General features: G+C 37.6%; 1 protein-coding gene across 6 annotated transcripts in view; it reads left to right on the top strand.

Annotated features, from left to right (window-relative positions):
* LOC140741174 (terminal uridylyltransferase 7-like) overlaps positions 1-26466 on the top strand; it is a 61576-nt gene that overhangs the window by 19452 nt on the left and 15658 nt on the right. For all 6 annotated transcript variants that reach the window (XR_012102024.1, XM_073071064.1, XM_073071072.1 and 3 more), the window contains 14 exons: positions 2033-2084; positions 2741-2810; positions 6848-6974; positions 10831-10950; positions 11609-11722; positions 11815-11989; positions 14251-15515; positions 15711-15861; positions 19651-19737; positions 20627-20730; positions 21515-21572; positions 22424-22527; positions 23009-23098; positions 24220-24333. Coding sequence is in view for 5 of the 6 variants with exons in the window: in XM_073071064.1 (XP_072927165.1) it covers positions 2033-2084; positions 2741-2810; positions 6848-6974; positions 10831-10950; positions 11609-11722; positions 11815-11989; positions 14251-15515; positions 15711-15861; positions 19651-19737; positions 20627-20730; positions 21515-21572; positions 22424-22527; positions 23009-23098; positions 24220-24333 (2631 nt within the window). In the remaining variant the exon portion in view is untranslated. The remainder of the gene's footprint in view (positions 1-2032; positions 2085-2740; positions 2811-6847; positions 6975-10830; positions 10951-11608; positions 11723-11814; positions 11990-14250; positions 15516-15710; positions 15862-19650; positions 19738-20626; positions 20731-21514; positions 21573-22423; positions 22528-23008; positions 23099-24219; positions 24334-26466) is intronic.

The following is a 26466-nucleotide window of genomic DNA, read 5'->3' as shown; positions in this document are numbered from 1 at the left end:
CTGGACAGCTTGCAATTGTTGAGGGAACAATGAATTCAAAATTGTATCAAGTCCTTTTATAGGAGAATGTCTGGATAGTTGTCCATCACCTGAAGCTTAATGGAAGTTGAATAATGTAACAAGACAATGATCCGAAAGACAAGAATAAATCAAAAGCACAGAATGGTTTATAAACAAGTTGTGTTTTGGAATGGCCGAGTCAAAGTCCTGATGTTAGTCCTATAGAAATGTTGTGGAAGGACCTGAAGCAAGCAGTTCGTGGAAGGAAACCCACCAACATCTCAGAGTTGAAGCAGTTTTGAAAGGAGGAATGGCCTAAAATTTCTCCAAGCCAATGTGTGGGACTGATCAACAGTTACTGGAAATGTTTGGTTGAAGTTATTGCTGTACAAGGTGTCACAGCTTCTCACGAGCCTGTGACAACTTTGGACTTACAATCAGCACCAAAAAGACCAAAGTTATATACCAGCCCATACCTGGAAAGCCCTACCAGGAACCACACATCACAGTAAAGGGGCAGAAGCTACTGGCAGTCGACAGCTTTACTTATCTGGGCAGTACTCTATCACGAGTGGTGAACATAGATGCAGAGATCAGCAACAGAATCGCCAAAGCCAGTGCCACCTTTGGGAGACTCCATGAGAATGTATGGGAGCGGAGAGGACTCAGCCTTACCACCAAGCTGAAGGTCTACTGAGCAGTGGTTCTCACCACCCTCCTCTATGCCAGCGAGACCTGGACTGTCTACAGCAGACACGCTAAACAGCTCAACCACTTCCACTTGAGCTGCCTCCGCAGACTTCTCCACGTACGATGGCAGGACAAAGTCCCAGACGCGGAGGTCCTGGAGCGGGCTAGCACCCACAGCGTCTACACCCTCCCACAGAAAGCCCAAGCCAGATGGGCTGGCCATATCGTCAGGATGTCTGACAATCGACTACCAAAACAGCTGCTGTATGGAGAGCTGAGCCAGGGCAAGCGCTCAGTTGGAGGACAGAAGAAACGTTTCAAAGACTGCCTCAAAGTGTCCCTCAAAGACCTCAACATCAATCCCAGTAGCTGGGAATCGCTTGCTCTGGACCGCCCAACCTGGTGGAGCAGGACCACTACAGGAGCGTATGCAGCAGAAATCAGACGCACCGCAGAGGCTCAGAGGAAATGCGCTGCGCGCAAGGCTCAAGCTACCTCCACTTCCACTGCAGCACCTACCCTCGTGTCTCACATGTGGGCGAGCTTTCAGGGCCTGGACTGGCCTCACCAGTCACCTCCGGACCCACAGCCACAAACCCTCCACCTGACAGAAGTCGTGGTCGTCATCGACTCTGAAGGACGAACAACAACACAAGGGGTCACATGAGTACTGAAAGCAAAGACTCGTACATTTTCCAATAAATACATGTAATATTGGAACATTTTTCTTAATAAATGAACAAGTATAATCTTAAGTCGTATTTAAGCAGAAATAGAGAAAATTCTACAGGGTTCACAAACTTTCTAGCACCACTATATGTTTAATAGATAGCAGGGATTGTTTGTTTTTCCAAAGTTGAGTTTATTGGCATATGCACAAATGCAACAAAAGACTTAGTTGTTGCAGCTGTATTAGCCTTGTGTCAAACATTTTATATTCACTCACTTGCTCCACACACCTATTTATAATCTATATTTAATCTCCCTTAAAAACAGTTCTGCCAGGATTCAAACTGCACACACATATATATAAATAAATAAAAACAAAAATTGTGATAATCTACAATTTTGGAATAACTTTTTAAAAAATGAATAGTTTAGTTTTGATTAATTCCTGTTAAGTTCACAAAAAATGAAGACATTTAATATGTAGCTACAACTGCCTTAGGACTGGTATATTGCAAACTCATATATAAAAGTTATAGTTGCAAACAGCCAGATGTTTTTAAAAATTGGAGTAATAGCACAATTTTTAAATAATGTAAACAAACAAGAAAGTAGCTTTTGTTTGAAAACATTATAAATGAATTTGTTTCATAAGTTAGATTTTTTTGTTCCTCAGATGAATCAACCAGATGTGCTGGTGCAAGTTCAGGAAAGCCTCAGGAATAGCAGTAAGTTTTTCAAATTATGTGGGATTCAGTTTTTCATGCATAATTAGCCTGTACTGTCTTTAAGGCCCTCTTTATTCTAGACGTTGCCTCATGTAATACAAGAATGTAACTACAATTATGCAGTCAGTTTGCATCTCAATTTTTGAAATGATTTTACTCACATTTTGCCTCAAAGCAGATAGATATTAAAATATAAAAAATATTAAAATATTGATACATTTTAATTTAAATTTAATTTAAAATATTAATAAAGCAGACAGATATTAAAATTGGCGGCACCACTCTTGCTGCTTGGGGTGCACGCGGCCTCTGTAACGGTTCGCTGCAAAACAAACGCTGAACGCTATTTTTGCTTTTCGCCCTTTTTCGTAAAACCAAAAATCTTCTTCGGATTTCTTTCTGTTCCAATCAGGTGCTAATGTAGGTCTTTCGTGAAGGTGAAGTGGCGTAAAGCGAACTTTCAAAAAGCGGGGGATACCTGTACCCGTACAGCCCTGAGCTGTTCAGATTAGTTTAGTTGTGGCTTGATTCAAAAGTATTAACCTTCTGAGCCAATCCTTCTAACCCCATCGCTTCCAATGATGAGCAGAAAGAACAGTAATAATAGACAGAAGAATTGTTAAATAGATTTTTTTGCTCTTCCCAAATTTATTCAGTTTCTTTCATTGATGTTGAGGCGGAGTTCCATGCCAGAGTGCCTGTCATACTATGTAGAGACAAGCAAAGGTACGTTGGTACTTTTTCTTCAGCTGAATGTACAGTAATTACCATATGTAACATGCATTGAGATTTTTATAAAAGATGAAACAACCATTGTTTGCTAGTTAATCTAACAATGTACATATTTTTCAACATATCAAATATTAAGCTAACTTCATTTCCTTTTAACATTTTGGTGTATTTAATCTTTTTTTACCCCCTTCCTCTCCCCCTCCCCTCTGAAAAGAGGGTTTAACATAGAAACTTATAAATTTTGAGCTGATACGTAGGAAAACTCACGCTCAGTGACAGTACATAATTTCTTCTCTTGTTCATGATTAAATGTCACAGCACATGATAAGCAATTAACTGATAGGAGAGGGGATAAAAACACATGGCTACATTATTTCCCTTAACCAGTACCAGTCTTAATACAGTATATTTATGCTTGCAATTTAAACAGATATAAAAATCCACACTCTTTTATCTCCTATTTTCTTAATGCATTCGTTGCAATATTTCATGGGATTAAAAGAAATATTCCAATTGATTTTGATTCATTTTTGTTTATGAACATAACCTTTTTAAATTCAATGTAATTTCCTTCACTTGTACAAATTTATGATTTATTAGTGTTAATGATTTTCCTGCATTGTTATAAACTTATTTAGCTTAACAGTAGCTGTTTAATAAGTTGATGTGCACTTTCTCAGTTTCCTTTACAGTGGAGAATCAAAATCTGTGACATATGTGTTGATCTTTTGAGATATTAAACCTGTGAATCTTTAAGTTCTTTTGAAGTGTCATACAAGAAAGTAGAAACATAAAAAATTGTCATGCTTTTAGCAATAAATGTCAATTTGCATATTTTTCAGTAAAAGGCTGTTTTAAATTTTAAACAACAACACACACAAAATGCTGGTAGAACACAGCAAGCTAGGCAGCATCTATAGGGAGAAGCACTGTCGACGTTTCGGGTCGAGACCCTTCGTCAGGACTGACTGAATGCTCTGAGGATTTCAGACAGTAAATTATCAGCCATGCTGATAAGCAAACTCCTTTCCATTGAGCTAGAGTATATCTTTGTGTGTTCTTGGGAAGTGTGAATGCTGAAGAAATTGTGGAGGCATTAGCAGCAATCTTTCAAAATTCATTAGAACCTAGAAGGGTTTCAGAGCACTGGAAAATTGCAAATATCACTCCACCCTATAAGAAGGAAGAAAGGCAAAAGACAGGAAATTAGAGACAAGTTAGCCTAGTAGTTGGCTAGATGTTAGAGTCCTTTATTAAGGATGAGGTTTCGGGAAAATTGGTGACACATGATAAAATGGGCTGAAGTGAGCATGGTTTCCTTAAGGGGAAATCTTTCCTGACAAATCTGTTGGAATTCTTTGAAAAAATAACAGGTAGGATAGACAAAAGTGAGTCAGTGGATGTTGCTTGCTTTTATTTTTAAAAGGCCTTTTTCAAGGTGCTGCACATGAGGCTGCTAAACAAGATAGGAGCCCATGGTATTACAGGAAAGACTTTTATGGATAAAAGCAAAGCAAATGCTAGAGGAACTGAACAGGCCAGGCAGCATCATGGATTTCTAGCAAATGCAGATTTTCTCTCGTATAGATAAAAGACTGGCTGACTGGCAGGAGGCAAAGAGTAGATAAGCTCCTTTTCATCTTAATGTTAATCATATGAATGATAGAATTGATTACTTTGAGGCCAGATTTGTAGATGATAAAAGATTGGTGGAGAGGCAGTTAGTGTTGAGGAAGCAGGGGGTCTGCAGAAGATCTTGGACAGATTAGGCGATGGAATAATAGTAGAAAATGTATGTCACGCACTTTGATAGAAGGAATAAAGGTGTTGACTATTTTTCAAAACGGGTATTGAATTTAGTAATCGGCAATGCAATTATTTTTGGGATTCTGGGTGCAAGATCCCCTGAAGGTCAACTTGTAGGTTGAATCGGTAGTAAGGAAGGCAAATACAGTGTTAGCATTCATTTCGTGAGAAGGTAAGAGCAAGAATCTAATGCTGGAGGCTTTATAAGGCATTAGTTAAGTGGTGGTGTGGAGATGTGTCTCTACCAAAGAAGGTGTAAGGTGCTTCTTCCCTCTGCTAACCTGCAGGTCTCCCGTGGGCAAGATGATTTACCTACTTAGCCCCCTAATCAGGGTCACATGAAGTCATGGGAGCAGCTAGTAGCAGTCATATGAGTAGCTGGTGCAGATCACAAGTCCTGGTTATATTGACGCCAGACAGACTATCTCTGAGTATTGATAATGGCTGGGGTCACCCGTCTTGTAAAGACACGGCCCAGAAGAAGGCACTGGCAAACCACTTCTGTAGAAAAATTTGTCAAGAGCAATCATGGTCATGGATAGGCCATGATTGGCCACGTAATACGACACGGCACATAATGGTGATGAAGTTAGACTACATTTGGAATATTGTGAGCAGATTTTGGCCCCATATGCTTAGAAAGGATGTTCTGGCATTGGAGAGGGTTCAGGGGAGGTTCACAAGAATGAAAAGTTTAATATATGAGGGGCGTTTAATGGCTCTGGCCCTGTACTCACTATAGTACAGAATCAATACTATAGTGAGTACAACCTGGAGTCCATGGACCCCTTACTTAGTGGCTGGGAACCACTATACTATAGACATATGGTGGGAGAGGAGAGATGGATCTCATTGAAACCTATTGAATATTGAAAGGCCTAGATAGACTGGATATGCAGAGGTTGTCCAATTGCAGGTGAATCTAGGACCTGAGGGCACAGCCTGGGAATTGAAGGACATCGTGTTACAAAAGAGATGAGGAAGAATTTCTTTATCCGCAGTGTGGTGAATCTGTGGAATCCATTTCCATAGACAACTGAGGAGGCTGAGTCATTGGGTATATTTAAAGTGGAGGTTGATAGGTTCTTGATTAGTCAGGGGCTCAAAGGTTGCAGGTAGAAGGTAGGTGAATGGGGTTGAGAGGGAAAATGAATCAGCCCTGATCGAATGACGGAGTAGAATCGATGGCCGAATGCCTGTGGACTACGATAGAGTATATGTGACCTTAACATTATCAAACAAAGATATAAGCAGACTAGTTATCTATTGAATTACAACATTAACTGCATCAAGAAATACTACTCTGTATAGATGTTATGCTTATGTAGTTGTATCCCTTTCTGTTGTAAAACAGCATGGATACCTTTCTTGTATTAAATAAAATCATCCTTTGTGGAGGTCATTGACTTTTTTGCTGGGGATTCTGCATGTTAATAATTCTAATTGCTTCAAATTGACTTGCAAGCAAGCATCAAAGTCTTAAATCCTAATTGCAGAGAGCTGTCACTTAAAAGATATTACCAATTGGATGTGCCCCTGTGCCAAGTCTTTACAAGGGCACATATGTCAGTCAGGATCACTATCCCAGTAAGACTCTCAGATTCAGTAGAATTGCAAATTGTATTGATACTCTTTATTCATGGATAGATCACAATTTCTTTGAATGGCCTGTTACAAAATTCCCTTATCAGCCTGCAACTGCAACAGGCAAACTGTGCAAGGCAAAGTGGTTCTGAAATATTGACGTCTTTATGATGTCAATATTCTAATGTCTGATATATGCAGAATATAGCAAACAGAATCAGGAGTATTCCAATCGCAAACAAGAGAAAATCTGCAGATGCTGCCAATCCAAGCAACACACACAAAATGGTGGAGGAACTCAGCAGGCCAAGCAGCATCTATGGAAAAGAGTACTGTCGACATTTCAGGCCAAAACCCTTCAGTAGGACTGGAGAAAAAAAGATTAATAGATTTAAAAGATAGGAATTTAAAATCTACTCTTTTTTTTCTTCAGTCCTGCTGAAGGGTCTGGCCTGAAATGTCGACTGTACTCTTTTCCATAGATGCTGCTTGGCCTGCTGAGCATCAGGAGTATATTAGCCTTGCTCAGGGAAAAAAAGAGGCCATGTACTAATCGGTGTATAAACTTCTTTCTGAGAGCATTGTACAGTTGTGAATTAACCTATATAATTTTAAAATCTTCATCCTATACTCTTTTTCAGTGGCCTTTTATGTAAAGTAAGTGCAGGCAATGAAAATGCATGGCTCACAACTTGTCACTTAGCTGCCTTGGCAAAGTTTGAACCTTCTCTTACTCCACTGGTTATTGCCTTTAGGTCTTGGGCAAAGGTAAGAAATTCAGTTTTTATTCTGAAATTAAATAGTTATTAAGTACAAGTTTATATGTTTCATTATCAGTACTTGTTAGCAATTTTATTCTTTATTTTGACAACTGCTTCTCCTTGAAACTTTGTATTTTGTTTGCTTTTGACTTCATTTTGAATAATATACCTCAAAGTAAGAATTTTCAGGTAACTGGCATATTTTTTATGTCAGTAGTTATGAAGTGGTCAAACCACTGAAATTAAATTTGAAATTAAAACTCAATAATAATCTCCATCATTAAAAACAATGCATGACATCGTCAGACTATGAATACCCAAATGATGGACATTTGATTACATCCATTCCTACAACCAACAGAACCACTTTTCCCTTACTCTCCAATTTTGGTGGTGGTAGTTATTATCTCATGCACTTTCAATTCCATTCAGTCTAATTCTAATACTGTTACCATGTTGAATCTTTTCTAGATTTTTGATTTTTCAACTTGTAAGAATGGAACCTGTTTGTTACCTGGGGGAATCCTGTGATTTTTTTATGTATGTTATCATTCACATAATAGAACATTCCCAATGTTTTACTGGGAGATGAACAAAAGCAGGGTGAAAAGGAGAAGGGTAAGAAGTGAAGAGGGCAAATTCAACTTTGAAGAGAATGAGGTCAGATGGCAAACTTGGAAATGACAGAATCAAGCTAATGGTGTTTTATATTGGGGAGTTTTGCTCAAACTAGAGAAAAGTGAATCTGATTTTTAGGAAATTGTAGACTGAGAATAAAACAGATGTTGCTAAATTGAATGGGAGTTTTAATTTTTTTTTTATATTTTCATGATACAAGGATATACATGATATTTCATGATATAAAGATATACATGTTGGCATTCATTTTATGGTTAACCTTGCATGTCAAGTATGTAGTTAAATTACAATTATAGAAAGGAGAAATGAAAATGGTATGTATGTGGACTGTGAATCTTTTGAAATTTTCCAGTCCAGCTGACTGGTTACTCAGTCATTAACTCGAGGTGAATAATGATGTTTGATCTTGAAGGGAATCCAAAGGTATGGGGATCAGACAAGGAAGTGTTCTTGACATGGAGGATTAAACATGATCTCATTGAGTGACAACAGGCTTCAAAGAACTACTAGTCAATTGTGTAGTTGATTTTTTACTGTAGGTTTTACTATAAAGAGGAGGATCAATACCTACATATTTAGAAACTGTTGCTCAACCAAATGGAAAACTGAATGAAAGATGAACTCAGGGCCGAAGAACAATTTACATAAAATATTTTTCTATCATTACAGCAATCAGCTGGTTTTAAACTATCAGATTTTGCATTCATTGCATGGCTGGGATCTTTCAAGTTTTTGATGTAATTTTTTTAAATGTGTTGCATATATCACACCAAAACAACTTCCAATTACCATTATAGTGAAAACTGAATTGTGCAGTCCTGATACTATAGTTAATAACCATGTATCCAGCAAGACAACAAATTTATCCAGTATTCTTTTATTCCTTTCTAGGAATTTATTCCTAGAGATGGGTGAATAAAAATGTTGAAGATCTATTGAGAAAATGCTTACCATCTGGTCTTGCCCTGTATGCCATTTTCCCACATCAAAGAGCATTATTTTATAGGAGATTTATGATTAAAATTGTACAATTAGTCTATAAACAGGAATGAAGGGGCAGGTGTAGAGATTATTTTCAGGCTGGGAGATAATTTACAATGGCTTTTCATAAATGTCAGGTTTTTCTGATTCTGTTTCAAGTCAAAAGTGAAGCAAGCTTATAACTTATTTGAAACTTGAACTTAAAGATTTGGTAAGATGTTTAAATGAGAAATGCAATGAGTGGTGTTCAATTTATAAAAGTAGGAAATGACTGAAGAAATGCTTTTGGGATGCTTAACATGGAAATACTGCATTTCCTGAATTATGATTCCTGTGTTTTAGTGAGCAGGGAAATCTTGGTAACTCCTTAAAGGTGGATAGTAGGTTGGTAAATTGATGTACAGAGATATGTTAATTGTTCTTGCATATAAAGGCTTTCATTAAAAAAAAATGTAAATAGAACATCATGAAACAGCTTAAGAAAGCTGCACTCTTCAGCAAAGATAGCACCAAGATGGCAGCAATAAGTAGCTACTCTTTGTATGAAGCTCCGATGGGATTCATCAGATATTCCTGTTTAGGACTACAATAGCTGAAATCCACAGTCACAACCATGGGTACTCCAGTAAGCAACATCATTTTTTTTTAAAAAAAGCAAACAAACTTACCCCTGACATCTCTGTACCTACTTTCAAGTGCCTACTTCCAACTCGCTGCAATTTGCCTGTCGCCACAATAGGTCTACAGCGGGTGCAACCTCACTCGCTCTCCACTCAGCCTTGGGTCACTTGGACAATAGCAATACCTACTGCTTGCTGTTTATTGATTGCAGTTCACCATTCAATGCAACCATGTTCTCAGTACCATTTAACACGCTCCAGAAGTCCTCTGCAACTGAATCTTTCACTTCTTTGTCGGGAGACTACAGTTAGTGAGAGCTGGAAATAACATCTGCTCCTCTCTGACAATCAACACTGGTGCACCTCAAAGATGTGTACTTAGCCCACTGCTCTACTCTCTCTACACCCATCTGTGTGGCTAGGCACAGCTCAAGCACCATCTATAAATTTGCTGATGACACAACTATTGTTGGCAGAATTTCATTTGGTGATGAGGAGGTGTATAGGAGTGAGATGGATCAGCTAGTTGAGTGGTGTCACAATGACAACCAAGGAATTGATAGTGGCCTTCAGGAAGGGGAAATTGAGGGAACATACATCAGCCCTCATTGAGGGATCTGCATTGAAAAGGCTAAGCATTTTCATGTTCCTGGGTGCCAACATATCTGAGGATCTATCCTGGGTCCAACATATTGATAAATTTACAAAGAAGGTATGACAGCGGCTATATTAGGAGATTTGGTGATGTCACCAAAGACTTATGCAAAGAGCATTACAACTGGTTGTATCACTGTCTGGTATGGAGGGGCCACTACACAGGATCGGAAAAGGCTGCAGAAAGTCGTAAATTCAGTCAGCGCCATCATGGACAGTAGCCTTCCGAACATTGTGGTCACCTTCAAAAGGCGATGTCCCAAAAGATGATATTTATCAGTAAGGAACCCCATCACCTAGGGCATGCCCTCTTCTCTTTGCTAGAGGAGGATGCACAGGAGCCTGAAGATAGATATTCAAGGTTTCAGGAACAGATTCCTATCCACCATCAGATTTCTGAATGAACAATGAAATTATGTACACTAACTTGCTTTTTTTTTGCTCTTTTTTGCATTTATTTAGTTTGTATGTATTTCTTACTGTAATTTATTCTAATTGTAATGTACAGCTACTGGAAAAAATGTCACAACATGTGCCAGTGATGTTAAGCCTGATTCTGATTCAGTATTCTTAACTTTGACAAACAGATGGTTGAGAAGTGACCTGAGAACTTTTCAGGATGAAGTGAGGTTTTGATGCAGCAGTCTGTATTATACTTCTTGGTAACTGGATTAATAACAGGCTTCATAAGTTTAAAATCACCTGCCAAATATCTAGATGGGAGATTACAAATTCCTCTGTTTCGACTAAGGTTGCAGGGGTTTATGAACCTCTACCTATAATGATGAAAGTTGAAGAAATAATTGAAGAATAGCTGTTTTATAAGGTCACATGTAAAAGGAACATGGAACTTTCAAAGAACAGCTCAGACATGGTGGGCTAAATAGGTTCCCTCTCTGCACTGTTTAACTGATTTTATAATAACCTAGGACTTAATAAAAAATCAAACCAACTTCTTATTGTTTTCAGCTTTGTCATCTTGATTGCCCAGAAGAAGGAGGGATGCCACCCTATGCTTTTGCTTTAATGGTAATATTCTTTCTTCAACAAAGGTCAGAATGTGTGCTACCTGTGTATCTTGGATTATGGGTAAGATATCTGCTTGAGTTTTATTATTTCCTATTTGCTGCTCTGTTACTTGCTTAATTACTGCCTGTTACACTGCTGCTGTTTAGGGCAGCAATGAAGGTCCTGACTGTCATTTGCCACTCCATCGTAGAATGATTCTCCATTGCTGTTTCCGTTACAGTTTTGTTTGACCAGTCAGGGTTGTTGTCCCTGAGCTGAACCCCCAAACCTGGAGGACTGGTGGAACACCCTTAGTCTAGCCTCTACCCTTTAACCTGTTTTGCATAGATGTCCATACCAGGAGCCAAAGCATAAAACCCTGAATCCAACAACATAGCCCTCCAGACCATTGAGGCACACAAACATCCAAACCACGACAAAGTTGTGGTCCTCTTGGAGGATTGCTTCTCTGGCGAATCAACATAATTACAAGAAACATTTGATATATGGAAATAAGTGCTGTATTAATGTCTAATTTGCTTCATTTTATCTTCTATTTAAAGAGTGCTGTATAAATATATTTTCAGGGCAATCCAGCCTGTGCTTTTTAAAGGGAAAAAAAACTGGTCCTGTGTGGTGCACTAAAATTTGGACATTCATTATAATTGTTGGTAAGGTTTTTGGAATGTAGAAGCACCATAATAATTATTTAATAGAAATTGTTTATCTTTTTTTAAAGATTGAAGGATTTATGATGGATAACTTGACCGACTTCTATCTTAAAAGAGTAGAAAACAATGAGGTTATCTGGGCATTTAAATCGAGTGAGGGTGATGTTTCAAATGAAGGGAAGGTATGTTTCTCTAGCGTAAATGGATTTCATTAATTTTATTCTGGCAAACAATCAATTGTTGACTATTTTATCGAACATATTCCCTTTTGTAGGTTCCACTTGTCTTTGATCAACAAAGTTCTCTACCTGTAGGACAGCTGTGGCTTGAACTACTTCGATTTTATGCAATTGAATTTACATTGACTTATTTCGTTATTAATATACGCATCGGAGAACCACTTTCTCGAGAAGCTAAAGACTGGCCCAACAGGAGAATTGCCGTGGAAGGTCTGCATAGAAATACAAATTTTGAAGTTCTTTATGAGCCTAATCATAGTTTTTCCTTCACATTATTACCCGTTCCCAGCTCTCCCATACAAATGGAATTGGTAGGAAATGTAAATTTCTTGTACTGTTATATGGCTTTCAGACATGTCTGTGAAAGAAAAGAAATTATTAATAATATTACATACATTTCTGTAAATTGTTGCTCTGTACAAAAGAATAGTTAGGATGGTACTTTTAATGTATGTTAGTGTGAGTGCCATCTACCTCAAGTCTCTTTGGAAAAAAAAGTGGTGAGTTGTGCTTTTTTTAAAAAAAAATGGTAGACTGGTCCTAACTGAGTACTCCAGGTGTGGTTAGAAATGCACCATTTGGAGTTCCTAACTCTTCTGTGATGGCTAATTTCATATTTACCTTTTCCCCTTACTTATCAGAAACCTGCTAAATGTGCATTTAAAATTAAAATATAACCTACTGTTCACTTAAATAAAAATACCCAGTATATGGGACCTCTGTGGAGGCAGAGACCAGGTAAGGACTCTTACTCCCATAATCTGTCTGATCAGGAGCTAGTTGACATTCGGTCCTGAACCAGTTGTGCTTGTCTATTCAAGGCGTCAGTGGTTGCCACCTCTTGTTACATGTAGTAATTACTTTGAACATAGTGGGAATTGGGGGGCATGATTAGTATTTATTTCTAGACCTGTATATTATGTTGGTTTTGCTAAAGACTGGCATGAGCAGCTTTGAATGGAGGAATTTTGTTCAAAGGTTCATTTATTGTCAAAGTATACAACTCTGAAGTTCTTCTCCAGATAGCTGCAAAACCAAGAAAGAAAGCAACAGCAGCATGATTATCAACCCCCAAATCCCCCTCCTCCCCACACACAAAGTTCAAAGTAAATTTATTATCAAAGTACATACATATATATCACCATATACATTCCTGAGATTCTTGTGTGCATTCACAGTAACTACAAAAGAAACACAGTAGAATCAGTTAAAAACTGCACACAAAGAAAGACGGACAACCAGTGTGCAAAAGACAACATATTGTGCAAATACAAAAAGGAGGAGAAAATAAAATAAGTACCAAATATTGAGAACATGAGTTGTGGACTCCTGGACAGTGGTTGTTGAATCAGTTCAGTGTTGAGGTGAGTGAAGTTATCCATTCTAATTCAGGAGTCTGATGGTTGAGGTGTATGACCAACGGCTCCTGTACCTCTGTTCTGATGGCAGAAGTGAGAAGAGAGTGTGGCCTGATGGTGGGAGTCCTTGATGATGGATGCTGCTGTTCTGATGCAGTGCTCCTTGAGGTTGCACTCGGTGGTGGGGAGAGCTTTACCCGTGATGGACTGGGTTGTAAATTGTAGGTTTTCCTTTCAAGGGCATTGGTGTTTCCATATCAGGCCGTGATGTAACCGGTCAGTATACTCTCCACCATGCATCTATCAAAGTTTGTCAGAGTTTTAGATTACATGCCAAATCTTTGCAAACTTCTAAAGTCGTGGCACTCCCATGCCATCATTGTAATGCTGCACCCACATTAGATACTCTGAAATGATCCTCTCCAGCTTTGATCCCTTCAGGATTGGCTTATGGACCTTCAGTTTCTCTCTCCTATAATCAACATGCATCTCTTTGCTAGTGTTGAGTAAGAGGTGTGGTTGTGGCACCACTCGACAAGATGTTCAGTCTCTCTCCTACATGCTGATTCATCACCACCTTTGATTCAGCCCACACCAATGATGTTGTCAGCAAACTTAAATATGGCATTGGAGTTGTACTTCGTTAGGCTCATCGTCATAAGTATAATGCGATTAGAGTAGAGGGCTAAGAACATAGTTTTAATTGTGGAAGAGATGTTGTTGCCAAGTCACATTGATGGGTGTCTTAAGTGTAGAAATCAGGGATCCAGTTGCAGGAGGAGCATTAAGACTTAGGTTTTGGAGCTTATTGATAAGTGGTTTTTTCAGTGTTGAACATAGAGCTGTAGTGCAAACAGGGTCTTTGGCAAGATACCCATCTAAGCTTTTCAAATTTACCTGTGTTTGGCTCATATCCCTCTAACGGGAAATATTCATTAATACCTTGCCCATCTCCTGTGGCACAGCACATAGATGTCCAATTTGGACTTTAAGAAGGCTTTCTTTTCCCCCTACCTAAATGTAATAATCTCAGTCTACAAAAAACGTATTTAATGTTGTATAACGGATACAGTGTTATTTTATGAAAAATTGTAATTGTGTACTTTTCTCCAGATCCATACGCTGTAAAGAGGAATGTTGCACGTACCTTAAGTAGTCAAATGGTATTTGACTATTTCGTTCATTGTTTGCGAGCAACATACAAGTACTTTGCAATACCTCGATACAAGTCAGCAAGATTCAACAAAAGAAACAATGAGAAAATTGTTTCTAAAGCAGAGTCTGCTTTTATGGCACACCAGCAGGATTTGCTTGACTATTGTACTTCAGCGGTGAAGCTACCAGAAATGACAACTGCCAGTTCAGCAGAACTTCCTAATGGAGAATGGCAACAGATCCATGATGGTGCTGCATGTAATGATAGTGAAAAGCTACCTTTGAAAAATTCCTACAGAAATTCCGAAACATTACAAGAGTGTGAGGGTGAAAGCATCACAGAGGAGGAGATGATACCTGAAATGCAAAAGTTCAGAATCACTGGAGATGACTTATCGGAAGGTGATGAAAATCAGTCAGAAAGTGAAGGTAAAGATGGTAATGAACTCTTGGAAAGTGCAAATCATAAAGAACTGTTTAATATATCTGGACAACAGAAAGACAATTCAACACTTGCTGGCAGGATATTAAATGAAGATAGATTTGCACAATCATTAGAAGCAGATAATGAGATCTCCAGTGATGATGAAATTGAGTCTTGTGTGAAACACAAGATTTGTTACAGAGATCATTTTAATTCAGAAAGTCTTTCAGACTCTGAGAGTTTTCTGAATTCTCAGAATATAGGTGCTGATGTTGACATTGAAGATTCTAATCAACTAGAAATGAAAGTTGATGAAGTCACATTAAATGAAGTTAGAGAAAGCTCTGACAGTACCGAGGAACTGCATAGTTTCCCTAAAAAGGCAATGCAGCACGAGAAAAGGACTTCAAACAGGAATGAAGAGGATGAAGAGGAAGATGACATCGATATTGATGAGTTGGATCTGAATATCACACCTCGAGCTCATCTTGACAGTCTTACAGCTGAAGAGGAATTTGTGACTATATCAACAGAGTCTAGTGAGGAAGATAATCAGTCTGAAGAAGATGAAATAATTGAATTGCGAAACTGGGAAGAACATGTACTTAAAAGTCATAGTGATGTGACTTCTCAAGCAAACAAACATGCTCCAAGCAAGATTGAAAAGCAGGAAGCTCAAAATGAAAAACACAAGGAAGTTACTGTTGGAAAGACTGACCCTACCTTGCATGGATGTGAATCACAGATTGAGGACAACATGCTTTATGTATTCAGTAAATTGTCCTTTACAAAGGGAAAGGTAATGACATCTATAGATTTTTATTGTTCTCAGAACTGCTGTATTCTAATCACACTTGAAATTAATCACATCAGAGGAGTTAGAACATGGAAAATAATTTGGATAAACCACCATTTGGTTGAGCTTAGTATAATCTATGCTGAAGTAGCAGTGTAAAATATTTGTCTAAAAGACTGTCAACTTTCTCCTAAATAGGCATCTATAATTGTGTGCAGCTTATGCAAGCGAGAAGGCCACTTAAAGCATGATTGTCCAGAAGACTTCAAAAAAGTTGATCTTGATCCGTTGCCGCAAATGACACCAAAATTTCTGGAAGAACTTAACAGAGTTTGTATCCAGTGTTTCTGTAAGTATATAATATTTTGTTTATTCCCCACATTTTGAAATATTTTCAAAATTTTAAAAATCAAGATTGTCGTTTAAAAAATGTTCCATTTTAAAGTTGTGCACCATTGTTTTTGTTGTACTACCATCATCCTGTAACAGGTCTACTTGTTTATTGTGGATAAATAATTCATGGAAGTAATCTTCATATTTTAAGTTGTCACAATTTTGTGTGTGAAAAGCATTATCTCTTGTTTTATTTCTCGTACAGTAGGAAGTCATCAAGTCCATACCACTCTCAGAATAATCCCAGTCCCCTGTTTACTTCTCTCTTTCTTTCAGCTTTCCCCTTAACCTCTTCTCTACCCCTGTGACCGCAACTCCTGCCCACCCCACATCTCCTATTGTCCATCTTCACTGGGGCATTTTAACGAACAGCCATTTCATCTAGAGAAATGGCAGGAAACTGGAGCAGCCAGCACACAGCCATGTGGTCTAAGGGTGAATATGCAAACACCATAGGTTGCAATTGAACCTGGGTTGCCAGAGCTGGAGGCAAGTTTACCATGCTATCAAAATGTTGTCACCCTCCTTCAAAATAAACCAGCATTAACTCTGAACTGAATGACCACCTCCTATTGAATAACAATTGTATAATTCTAAGGCCAGAGTACAGTCCTCACAAATTGCCTATTGTATGTAAGATCTTTAATTTCGTAGTGCCATTTAGCCTTCTGGATTGGCGTTGTATATCTGTTCTAATTGAGCATACTAATTTTATTTAAGAGAAAAAAAACTTGTACTGAAAAGTTCAGACTTTTGAACAGAATATAATATCCTAGGTAAAATACAAAGTCTGTCTAATAATTGAGGTTAACTGAAAAGCTATATTGAAAAGCAATAAACATTAAGTTTAAGAATTAAATTTTATATCAGTTATGGTGATGATACTTAAAGCGCTTGTCATGATGTGTGTTGGGCATCATCTCTGGCATTATGATTTGCATATTTAACCTTGAAATTCCAGGAGCAGCTGCCGGGAGTAACTTGCATTTTCTGAGGTAAGCTATAACTGTCTATAACCAAACGACTGCACTAAAATCAATGCAATGTGTCAACAGGTGTCTAGATTTGACAGAGAATCATAATGAGTTTAGTGCTTTCGGAAGGAAGCGAGTTTTTAATGGCATTATAATTGATACTTAAAATAATTCCTCTTTGGCCTTATTAAAAAAACAAAATGTTATTAGAATTGTGTATAGTTGTCAAGATTTTTTTTTGAAGAGGTTTATTTTTATTTTGTCTCTGTTTTTCATAAAACAGTCTTGCTTACTGTTCTTATTTAAATTACTTTATGCACTGTGGTTTGGACAGATTATTTCAACAGTTAAGTACTTCATAGTGTTAAATGCAACAAAAGCATCCATATAGTTTGACAAAATCTAATGTGATGATTCTTTAGTTAAGTGGTCTTGCTGTCGCTTCCCTGCCCACTGATACCATGTAGGAGGCCCTGCACTGGATCTAAAATTCCATTAAAGCAAGCCGTAGAGATAAGGGAACACACAAATAGGTAGACCTACTCTGCAAGTAGATTAAGTGTTTTACATGTTAGTAGTTAAATTGGAGAGGATTTTGCATGTATGGATGCTGAAAAAAGTTGAGTCCAAAAGTGGAAGTGGTATGATGAGTGACACAAGGAACATGTGATGTTAGCTGCTATAGAAAGTGGCAGGATAAAGATTATTGCTATGAATGTAGATGGCCAGCTTTGCACAGATGGAGATGTTTTAGGAAGATAGGAGAGCATCGAGTTTACTGCAAACAAGGCATGGGATGTTGACTTAAATCAGGAGTGCAAGGAGTCATTCGATATAATGCTAGAGATGGATATATCTGTGGCAAAATCTGAATGCAGTGGGCAAGCAGTAGGTCAGAATGTTTAACAGTGTAATGCGGTTTTAAAGGCCACTGGAGTGGAGAAGTGATTAGGGTGCATTATCAACGTGATTATTTTGATTGGAGTAAGCAAGTGAAAGTACACACTGACACTGCTTCCCTAAATAAGGGGAAAATGGTCTCTCTCCCACCCATTCCCTTTAATAAAATTTTCATAGTTTAAAAAAAAAGCGAAGTTGTAGATTGCAAGGGAATGTGTTCGATGTAAATATAGCAAGGTATGTTTATCAACAGTTGATGGAAACATTTGTACATCCTGTGATTAGGAAGTTTCACAAGTGAGAGAAATTGGTTTGTTGTTAAGGAGATAACAAGAAGTATCTCTGCTGGACAATACCTAGAGCCAAATGTCCTACTCAAAAAGTTACGTGATGCTAGGAATAATAAAGAAGTTAATGAACCTGATGCTGATAATCCTTGGAACCACCTGATTTACCTAAGATATTTGAAAGAGGTAGCTATAAAGATAGAGGATTCTTTGGTTATCACACTCCAGAATTCAGTAGATTCTGGGACACTTGAAAGTAGCAAGTGCAATCATTTCATTTTTTATAAAATAAGTGAAAAAATGGGGAACCATTGGCTTGATAATGGTGGTTGGAAAATATTAGTTTTGATAATACTGTATATGCTATCAGGCAGAGAATAATAGTGTATACGCAGAGCCAGTGCGCTCTTTCTGCTCCCATTAGCTATTTCACTGCAGAGTCTTGATCTGAACCTTTGGTTTCAGAATAGCTTTACTCTGTAGTAAACTGTCAGAAAAACAACACTCTTGTATAATCTAGTATTGCAGGTTCACCAGGTTGACCCTTTGATTGTAATGCTGCTACGGGTATAAGCTGCACTCAAAATATTGAACAGTGGACTATGGCAAAAGCCCTTCAGGCCAATATGTCAGCACTGATCATGATGCCAATTTAAACTAATTCTGTATGTGATCTGTATCCCTCTGTTTCCTGCTTGTTGATGTGCCTATCTAAATGGTTCTTAAATGTTATGGTCATAAATGCTTCGATAACTACCTGTGGCAGTGTGTTTGAGACACCAATCACTGTATATTTAAAAAAAACACAAACCAAAAAAATACAGTATTTGTATTTTCTCCCTCTTACCTTAAAAAGGTGCTGTCTAGTATTTGACGTTTCCATCCTGGGAAAAAAGATTCTATCTTATCTTGTCTTTGCCTCTCATGATTTTATATACTTTGATCAGGTCACCCTTCAGCCTCTGATGCTCCAGACAAAACAATCCAAGTTTAAGGGACTTCTCCTTACCGTTAATATTCCATAATCCAAGAAACATCCTGGTGAAATTCTGTGTATTCTCTGAAGCCTCTGCATCCTTCCTGTAATGAGACAATCAGAGCTGCACACACAATTCCAAATGTGGCCTAACTAAAGTTTTGTATTGCTTTTCTCATCATTGAAAATGAGTTGATCCCTAGCTTGACTGTGTGTTTAGAAAGAGGCATTAATCAACCTCACCTGTTTTAGTTGTAATTTTTCTTTATGAATGGGATGAATTTTATCAGCACCCTAAAATGTAAAGCAATAAGAACTTTATCCAAACAACATCTGTGCATTATAAGATCATAGTGACGATCATGATTTGTGAAAAATAATAGAAGATCTTTGTGTTTATAAGTTGTATCATTTGCCAAGCAGGACTATCATTGGCTAAACATAATTTTCTCCCCAAAATAAGAAGAGTAAATGTTGATAGAACAATTGGATGTTTAAAAGGTATCAGGCGTGTAATGCACCTTTAATTGATAACCTGGACGTTGAACGATATTGCTCAAGGCATTAAATAACTAACTGAAACTAAATTTCTTCCTTTTTCATTGCAGCTGACTTTTCTCCAGATCGTCTGGAAATTCAAGCACGTGAGCATATTCTCGTGGATCTACAGTCGTTTATCAAGAGGGAACTTAATGGTATCATTTGTTTTATTCATTTATTCACAAAGTGCTATATATGAGGCAAATAGTGTAATACAGGCCAAATTTCATCAGCAAATGTTTCAGTTAGTGGACTGGAATTGGGAAGCCTGATTCAGATAAGTTTCAATTACCCTTCAGAAAATATTAGGCAAAGCTGGAAAATATTATGAAATACAACTTTTAATGATATACCAGGAATCATAATATTTGCTACAGTATAAACGTGTGATCTATGAAAACTGTCAACCTTTTTAAAGACAACTGCTTTTAATTTTCTTGTCCCTTCTTTCTGGCTACTGACTCAAAGAGGAACGTTCAAAGTTTATTTCCATAAAGCACGTTGTTTTGAATGCTACAGGGCAATCCCAACACACATTTGTCTTCAATCTCTGACATTGAGACTGATTGAAATGCAAAATTCTGGTGGTTTGTAGTCTGAATGTAATCCAGGACTCTCAGCAAAGAAGAAGATGAGGACACAATCATCCTACAAGAACCTGGTCATTGAGTGTGTATAGCATCTGCAAAAGCTTTTGTGCTTATAAAGATGGCTACATCTGACTTGTTCCTTTTGAAAACTGTGCCTTTCCAGTTTTCCAAATTCCCTTGATGAATGAGCTTACAAATTTGGCCCGTGCATATATTCTGAAGATGAGAATCCCTTCTTAGAATAAGACTTAGAAATTGGCTTTCAATCAAATAAAGTTCAGTTGAATTGTATTATTGAAATGTGTTTATACTATTTAAAAGTAATGCTTGATGAATTTTGCTGAAAGCAGAAACTGTCCTCATTGTTTTGCATTATGCTTGACATCGTACAAGTAGAGTTTACTCTCAGTTTTCCAAGTATTATGAAAATTTAGTGCAATTTATTATTTTACAGCTAAGGCAAAACTCTGCTTGTTTGGGTCTTCCAAGAATGGGTTTGGTTTTAGGCAAAGTGATCTTGACATTTGTATGACGTTTGAAGACCGGGAAACAGCAGAGGTATGTTTATTACTGGTTTTCTTAAATTAAAAGTGCACTTATAATAGTTGCCTTGCTGAAAAGTTCTAATTTCCCCCTTAATGTTAAACTTTATCCTTTTTAAAGTTGAATTTTATTTATCTCTTCTAAAATTTTAAACTCTAGTATATCATCTTGAATGTTTGGATTTTCCAAAGAGAACAAGTCAAGCTTCACTAAACTTTGCTCAGAATTGATTTCTCACCATAAGGATAATGAAATTCATTGTGATGCCTCCCAAAGATGGATTGTATTGACTCTGGAGTTAATTGACCAGAAATTTAGACAGTTTTGATGGGTTGCGACCAGAGCATTGTCCAATAACGTTATATTTGGCTTTGTATTTTATTCTGCTAGTGTAACTTGAAATTTTTGTTTTATATATTGTACTGCAGTGAAGCATTATCCAAAATATTCATAAGCTCTTTCTTTATTTGCATGTTGGGTAGGTGTCTATTTTAGATTTTGATTTCATGCTCTCTACTAATTATATTTACATCACAAAGCCAATTACCTGAATTGCTTTGCATTTTCTTATTATTTGTTTTGGCTCATTAGCTGGTTGTTAATTGAACCTTTTACTACTTGCATGACTCCACATAGCTCTTAATCCCTAATTTTGAATATCCGAGTACCGTGTTATTAACAGTTATGAAATAAAACATAAGAACATTAGCAAACTGAAAACTGATTTTGTTTAATAATGATATATGTAGATTTCCAGCATCTGCACATTTTCTTGTGTTTATTGTTTAATATCTTGCAGGGATTAAATTGTATCAAGATCATTGAGAATTTGGCAAGAGTGCTCAGAAAGAATCCAGGTATTAAACCTCCTGTCAATATCATTTAAAATGCTGTTTTCAATAAGCAAAGTTTATTCATCCATGTGAAAGAGCTCTATATTAGAAAGTGAAATGTCTTTCATTTCATTGTAGCTAAATTTCTGTAGTTCAAGTGTAGTCTTGTCGGGTAATTAGAACAAATCTACTCTCACTTTGTTCCCCCAAATTGTATTGGAATGGGGCCAGAATCTCTATCTTAAATATATTAATGCAGAAATTGTTCATCAAATGTTCTGTTCAAAACAAAAACAAAGGAATGAAACAAAGAAATGCCTTCATAGAATGTTCTTATTGCTGTTAATGCTTGACATTGTCCTTTAAATTTGAACTCGTCAATATGTTCATTACTTTTAAACTCTGGCACTTTATTCCAAAGGTTTCTCTCTTCCAAACTGAATAGCTCAGCTTCTTTAAGCTCTCTACATCTGGTCCCCTCACTTTGAAGTCTCAATACTATTAACTTGTTTGTATGTTGCCTCTGAGCAATTTGTAGTTTAGCTTTCTAAAAGCGTGCATCTTGCTAAAGTATGTCATTTGATAGGTAGAATGATCCTAGCCAATTAGGGATTCTACTTGCATGTTCATCTACAACCAGGAAATTTCATCTCAATCAATTGTTCTTACCCATCACAGATACACTTGTGAACTAGACTGGTTGGTTACTGTAGGTGCTACTTGTTTTCTGCACTGTATTCTGTATAGTTCTAATATCTCTGCTTTTGATCAGTTTTCAATCACTGTTAGCTTTTTGGTACCTTATCATTTATGATCATAATCACTTTGCTTGCCTTTTTGATACTGTAATCTCTAATTCCATTTTGTAACCCTAGATTTAAAGAACATTTTGCCCATTACAACTGCCAAAGTTCCAATTGTTAAGTTTCTCCATGTAAGAAGTGGCCTTGAAGGAGACATCAGTTTGTATAACATTCTGGTAAGAAATGTGACACTTCAATTACATGCATCATTAATAAAGATTATTATATAGTCCTTTAATTATATAGTCCCCCACTAATTTAATTATATTTTATTAAATAGTCCTTTAATTATATAGTCCCCCCACTACTTTCAAATCTCTTACTATCTTTCCTTTCGGTTAGTCCTGACGAAGGGTCTCAGCCCGAAATGTCGACAGCGCTTCTCCCTATAGATGCTGCCTAGCCTGCTGTGTTCTACCAGCATTTTGTGTGTGTTGTTGTTTTGAATTTCCAGCATCTGCAGATTTCCTCGTGTTTGCAAATTAAAATAGATTTGAGATTTTAATCATTTTCACCATTGCCATTATTTTAGGACAGAAACCAAGTTTGTGCATCTTTGTAGAATGTACATTCATATTTGCTATGTTTGAGGCAATCTTAATTGATTGCAGTCTCATTAACTTAATTGAACAAAACAAATGTATGTTCTTTCTGCAGGCCTTACACAACACTGGACTGTTAGATTGTTATGCAGCAATTGATCCAAGGGTGAAATATATAGGCTATACTATGAAGGTTTTCGCCAAGGTAACTTTTTTTTGCATATCAGAACTGATTAAAATGTTATGAGGTTTTATAGATGGAGTTTTTAGACTTTATATCATTTAACATATCTGTGCTTTAAAATAGTTATTTAGTATAATATTCTGTGTAAATATTTTAAGTCCAATGCAAAAAAATTTCTAAAAACAAAAATAAGTGTCGGTGATGAGGCCGAAGCATTTGTGTCGCTAATTAGCAGAAGGCTATGGTCTGACAACTGCAAGAGAAGTTCAAAGGCTGAGTAGTTGACTTGCAGTTGATTAAATATCGTCAGCTTATCATCCAGGGAAAATAGTTAATTGGCTTTGAAAATATTAACTCCCTCATGCACAGAGCATTTTGCAGTGTTCACAATCTGCAAAATGCTCTGTAGTTATTCACTACTGCTGCTTGCCAGAATCATGACCTGTACTATTAGTACAAATAATCTACTGGCATCATTTATTCAATTCAAATAAATGTGTCAGCTCTATCATGGACAGTCCCAGGCCTGGCTGCGAATGGAGGAGGGTTGGGTATGAGGAGAAACCCCATCCTGTAAAAATTCAGTGGTACAGAAGTGCCAACAGAAGCTCAAAAGATCTCATCCCTGGGAGAGGAAGGATATGTTAAGGAGATGGGCTTACTCCTATGTTAAGGAGATGGGAAAACTTGGAAAGAGTGGCCCAGGACAGAAGACTCTGGTGATCTGCTGTTGGTGGCCTATGCCCCAATAAGGGAGTTGGGCTTAAGAAGAACTATGTTTCACTGAGAAGGTCAAAGGATTTATGTGACTAATTATCAAGATGTTGTAGTTTAAGGACTACAACAGGTTCCTGATGCAAGCTTTCAACCCAAAACTCCTTTCCTCCTACAAATGCTGTTCAACCCATCAAGTTCCTTCACATTTATTTTGCTCCAGGTTCCAGCAACTGCAGTCTCTTTGGTCTCCATTAATAAATTCTGACCATGCTAGTAATGCCCATATTCCATAAATATATGTGGAATCTGTGGACAATTGAATTGCATATTGCCTGCAGATCACCATTATATTTCTCTTGGAGCAACTGCTTTTGGTGTCAGAAGATGCATGTAGTGTACAAGAAATCTTTTCTCATTTTATATAGGTCTGCGATATTGGTGATGCATCGAGAGGCAGCTTGTCATCATATGCATATACTTTAATGGCACTTTATTACCTACAGCAACGGAAGCCACCAGTAATTCCTGTCCTCCAAGAGGTACATATAAATGAACTTATTTCTGAAAGGAGCAATTTTGTGTTTGCGTTTTAGACATTTTTTGCTACAAGCTGTTGTATGGGGAATGCACTTTGTTTATTGCAGGTGTCACTAGTTTTACTGTGTGAACATCTGTTGAATTTTTATATATTAGAGCAAAGCTGAATTGTGTATGCAGTAGGAATTCGTTAATATGTACAGGTTATTCTGGAAATGCAGAACAGGTTAGTCAGTTGAGAAAGAAGTTGACATTTAAGGGGATAATATTTGAATGTAAGACACAAGTTGAATCTTAAATAGGTATGAAGTCCAGATAAAGTGAAGAAAGAACTGTGATGCAGTAGTTTGCAAGAGAGATTACCTAACAAAAGAAATGATAAAGCAAGTTTTTAAAAAAATGGTAAGGTGAAACAGAGAAATGTTGGAAGCAGATGGCAAGCTTGGCAGCCTTCAGAGAGAAGAAGAGTGACTATTTCAGGCCAGTGACTGTTTTCCATAGATGCTGCCTGGCCTGTTGAGTTCCTCCAGCACTTTGTGTGTATGGCTTTGATTTCCAGTATCTACAAATTTTCTCTTGTTTGTACTTCTGTTAGGAAGCTGTTTTCCCAAGGTTATATTCAGATTTGGAAAAATTTAGTAGACTTAGGGCTAGAGGTTGTCAGGATGAGAAGGACATACTTTACTAAAGTTCTAGGTGAATGGGCTCTAATGATAATTTTGTAAACTAGTCCATTTATGTTTGGTCTTCCTAATTTGTAGGAAAGGCATTTAAGCAGCAAATAAAAGAAGTACAGTAAATTGCGGTTTCAGCTGGCACTGGGATATTTGGGTCTTGCAGCTTCCGTGCTTGCATGGAAAGGGAAGGGATATTTAGGGGTGATTGGAGAGGGCATCTGAGTATTGTGGAATAAATTATTGTGGTTATGGGAAGAAGGGAAAGGAATAAAATTAGAAATGCTTTGAGATGTAACCATTACTGTCCATGGTGAAGGGGAATATTTTGTTTGAATAAGGTTAAGACATGAAAGACACTGGTCTGGAAGGCAGCTTGGGCAGATCTGATATGAAAACTGAGAGAATGAAATTGAGTCCATGGGGAAAGCTGGGTGGATAGAAGATAGATAGGAGACTCCATGGATTTAAGACCATAGGACATAGGAGCAGAATTAGGCCATTTGGCCCATCAAGTCTGCTCTGCCACTCAATCATGGCTGATCCTTTTTTCCTATCTCATCCTCAGCCCCAGTTCCTGGCCTCCCCCTGACCTTTGATACCATGTCCAATCAAGAACCTTTCAATCTTTGCCTTAAATGCACCCAACAACCTGGCCACAGCTACGTGACCACAAATTCACCACCCTTGCCCAGAGAAATTTCTCCGCATCTCTGTTTGGAAAGGGATCCCCTCGATCCTGATGCTATAACCTCTTGTCTGAGACTCTCCCACCATGGGCAACCTCCTTTCTACATCCACTCTGTCTAGGCCTTTCAACATTCGAAAGGTTTCAATGAGACCCCCCCCCCCCCCCCATCCCTCCGAATTCCAGCGAGTACAGAGCCAGCGCCATCATACGTTCCTTGTATGATAACCTTTTCATTCCTGGAATAATCTGTGAACCTACTCTAGACCATCTCTAAAGCCAACACATCCTCTCCAAGATGAGGGTCCAAAACTGTTCACAATACTCAAGGTGAGGCTTCACCAGTGCCTTATGAAGCCTCAGCATCACATCCCTGCTCTTGTATTTTAGACCTCTTGACACTCCCAAGTCCCTTTGCATCTCAGATTCCCGGATTTTCTCCCCATTTAGAAAACAGTCCGCACATTTATTTCTACTACCAAAGTACGTGACTATGCATTTTCCAACATAGTATTTCATCTGCCACTTTCTTGCCCATTCTCCTAATCTGTCTTTAAGTCCTCTGCATCCTACTTGCTTCCTCAACACTAATGGCAGATTTGATGAATGGCTAATCCCAGAATAAGAACGAGTCCATCTCTGATTATTCCCTCCTTCACTTAGCTATTTGAAAAGTGAAAATTAGAAGCAAAGTTGGTAAAATTTTCTATTTGGGACTAAAACAGAAAACACTGTCAATACAGATGTAAAATGAAGGGCACAATCTGAATAGG

The sequence above is a fragment of the Hemitrygon akajei genome, chromosome 2 (genome assembly GCF_048418815.1).
Source record: "Hemitrygon akajei chromosome 2, sHemAka1.3, whole genome shotgun sequence".
Lineage (NCBI taxonomy): Eukaryota > Metazoa > Chordata > Chondrichthyes > Myliobatiformes > Dasyatidae > Hemitrygon > Hemitrygon akajei.
This window is presented reverse-complemented; position numbering and strand designations above follow the sequence as displayed.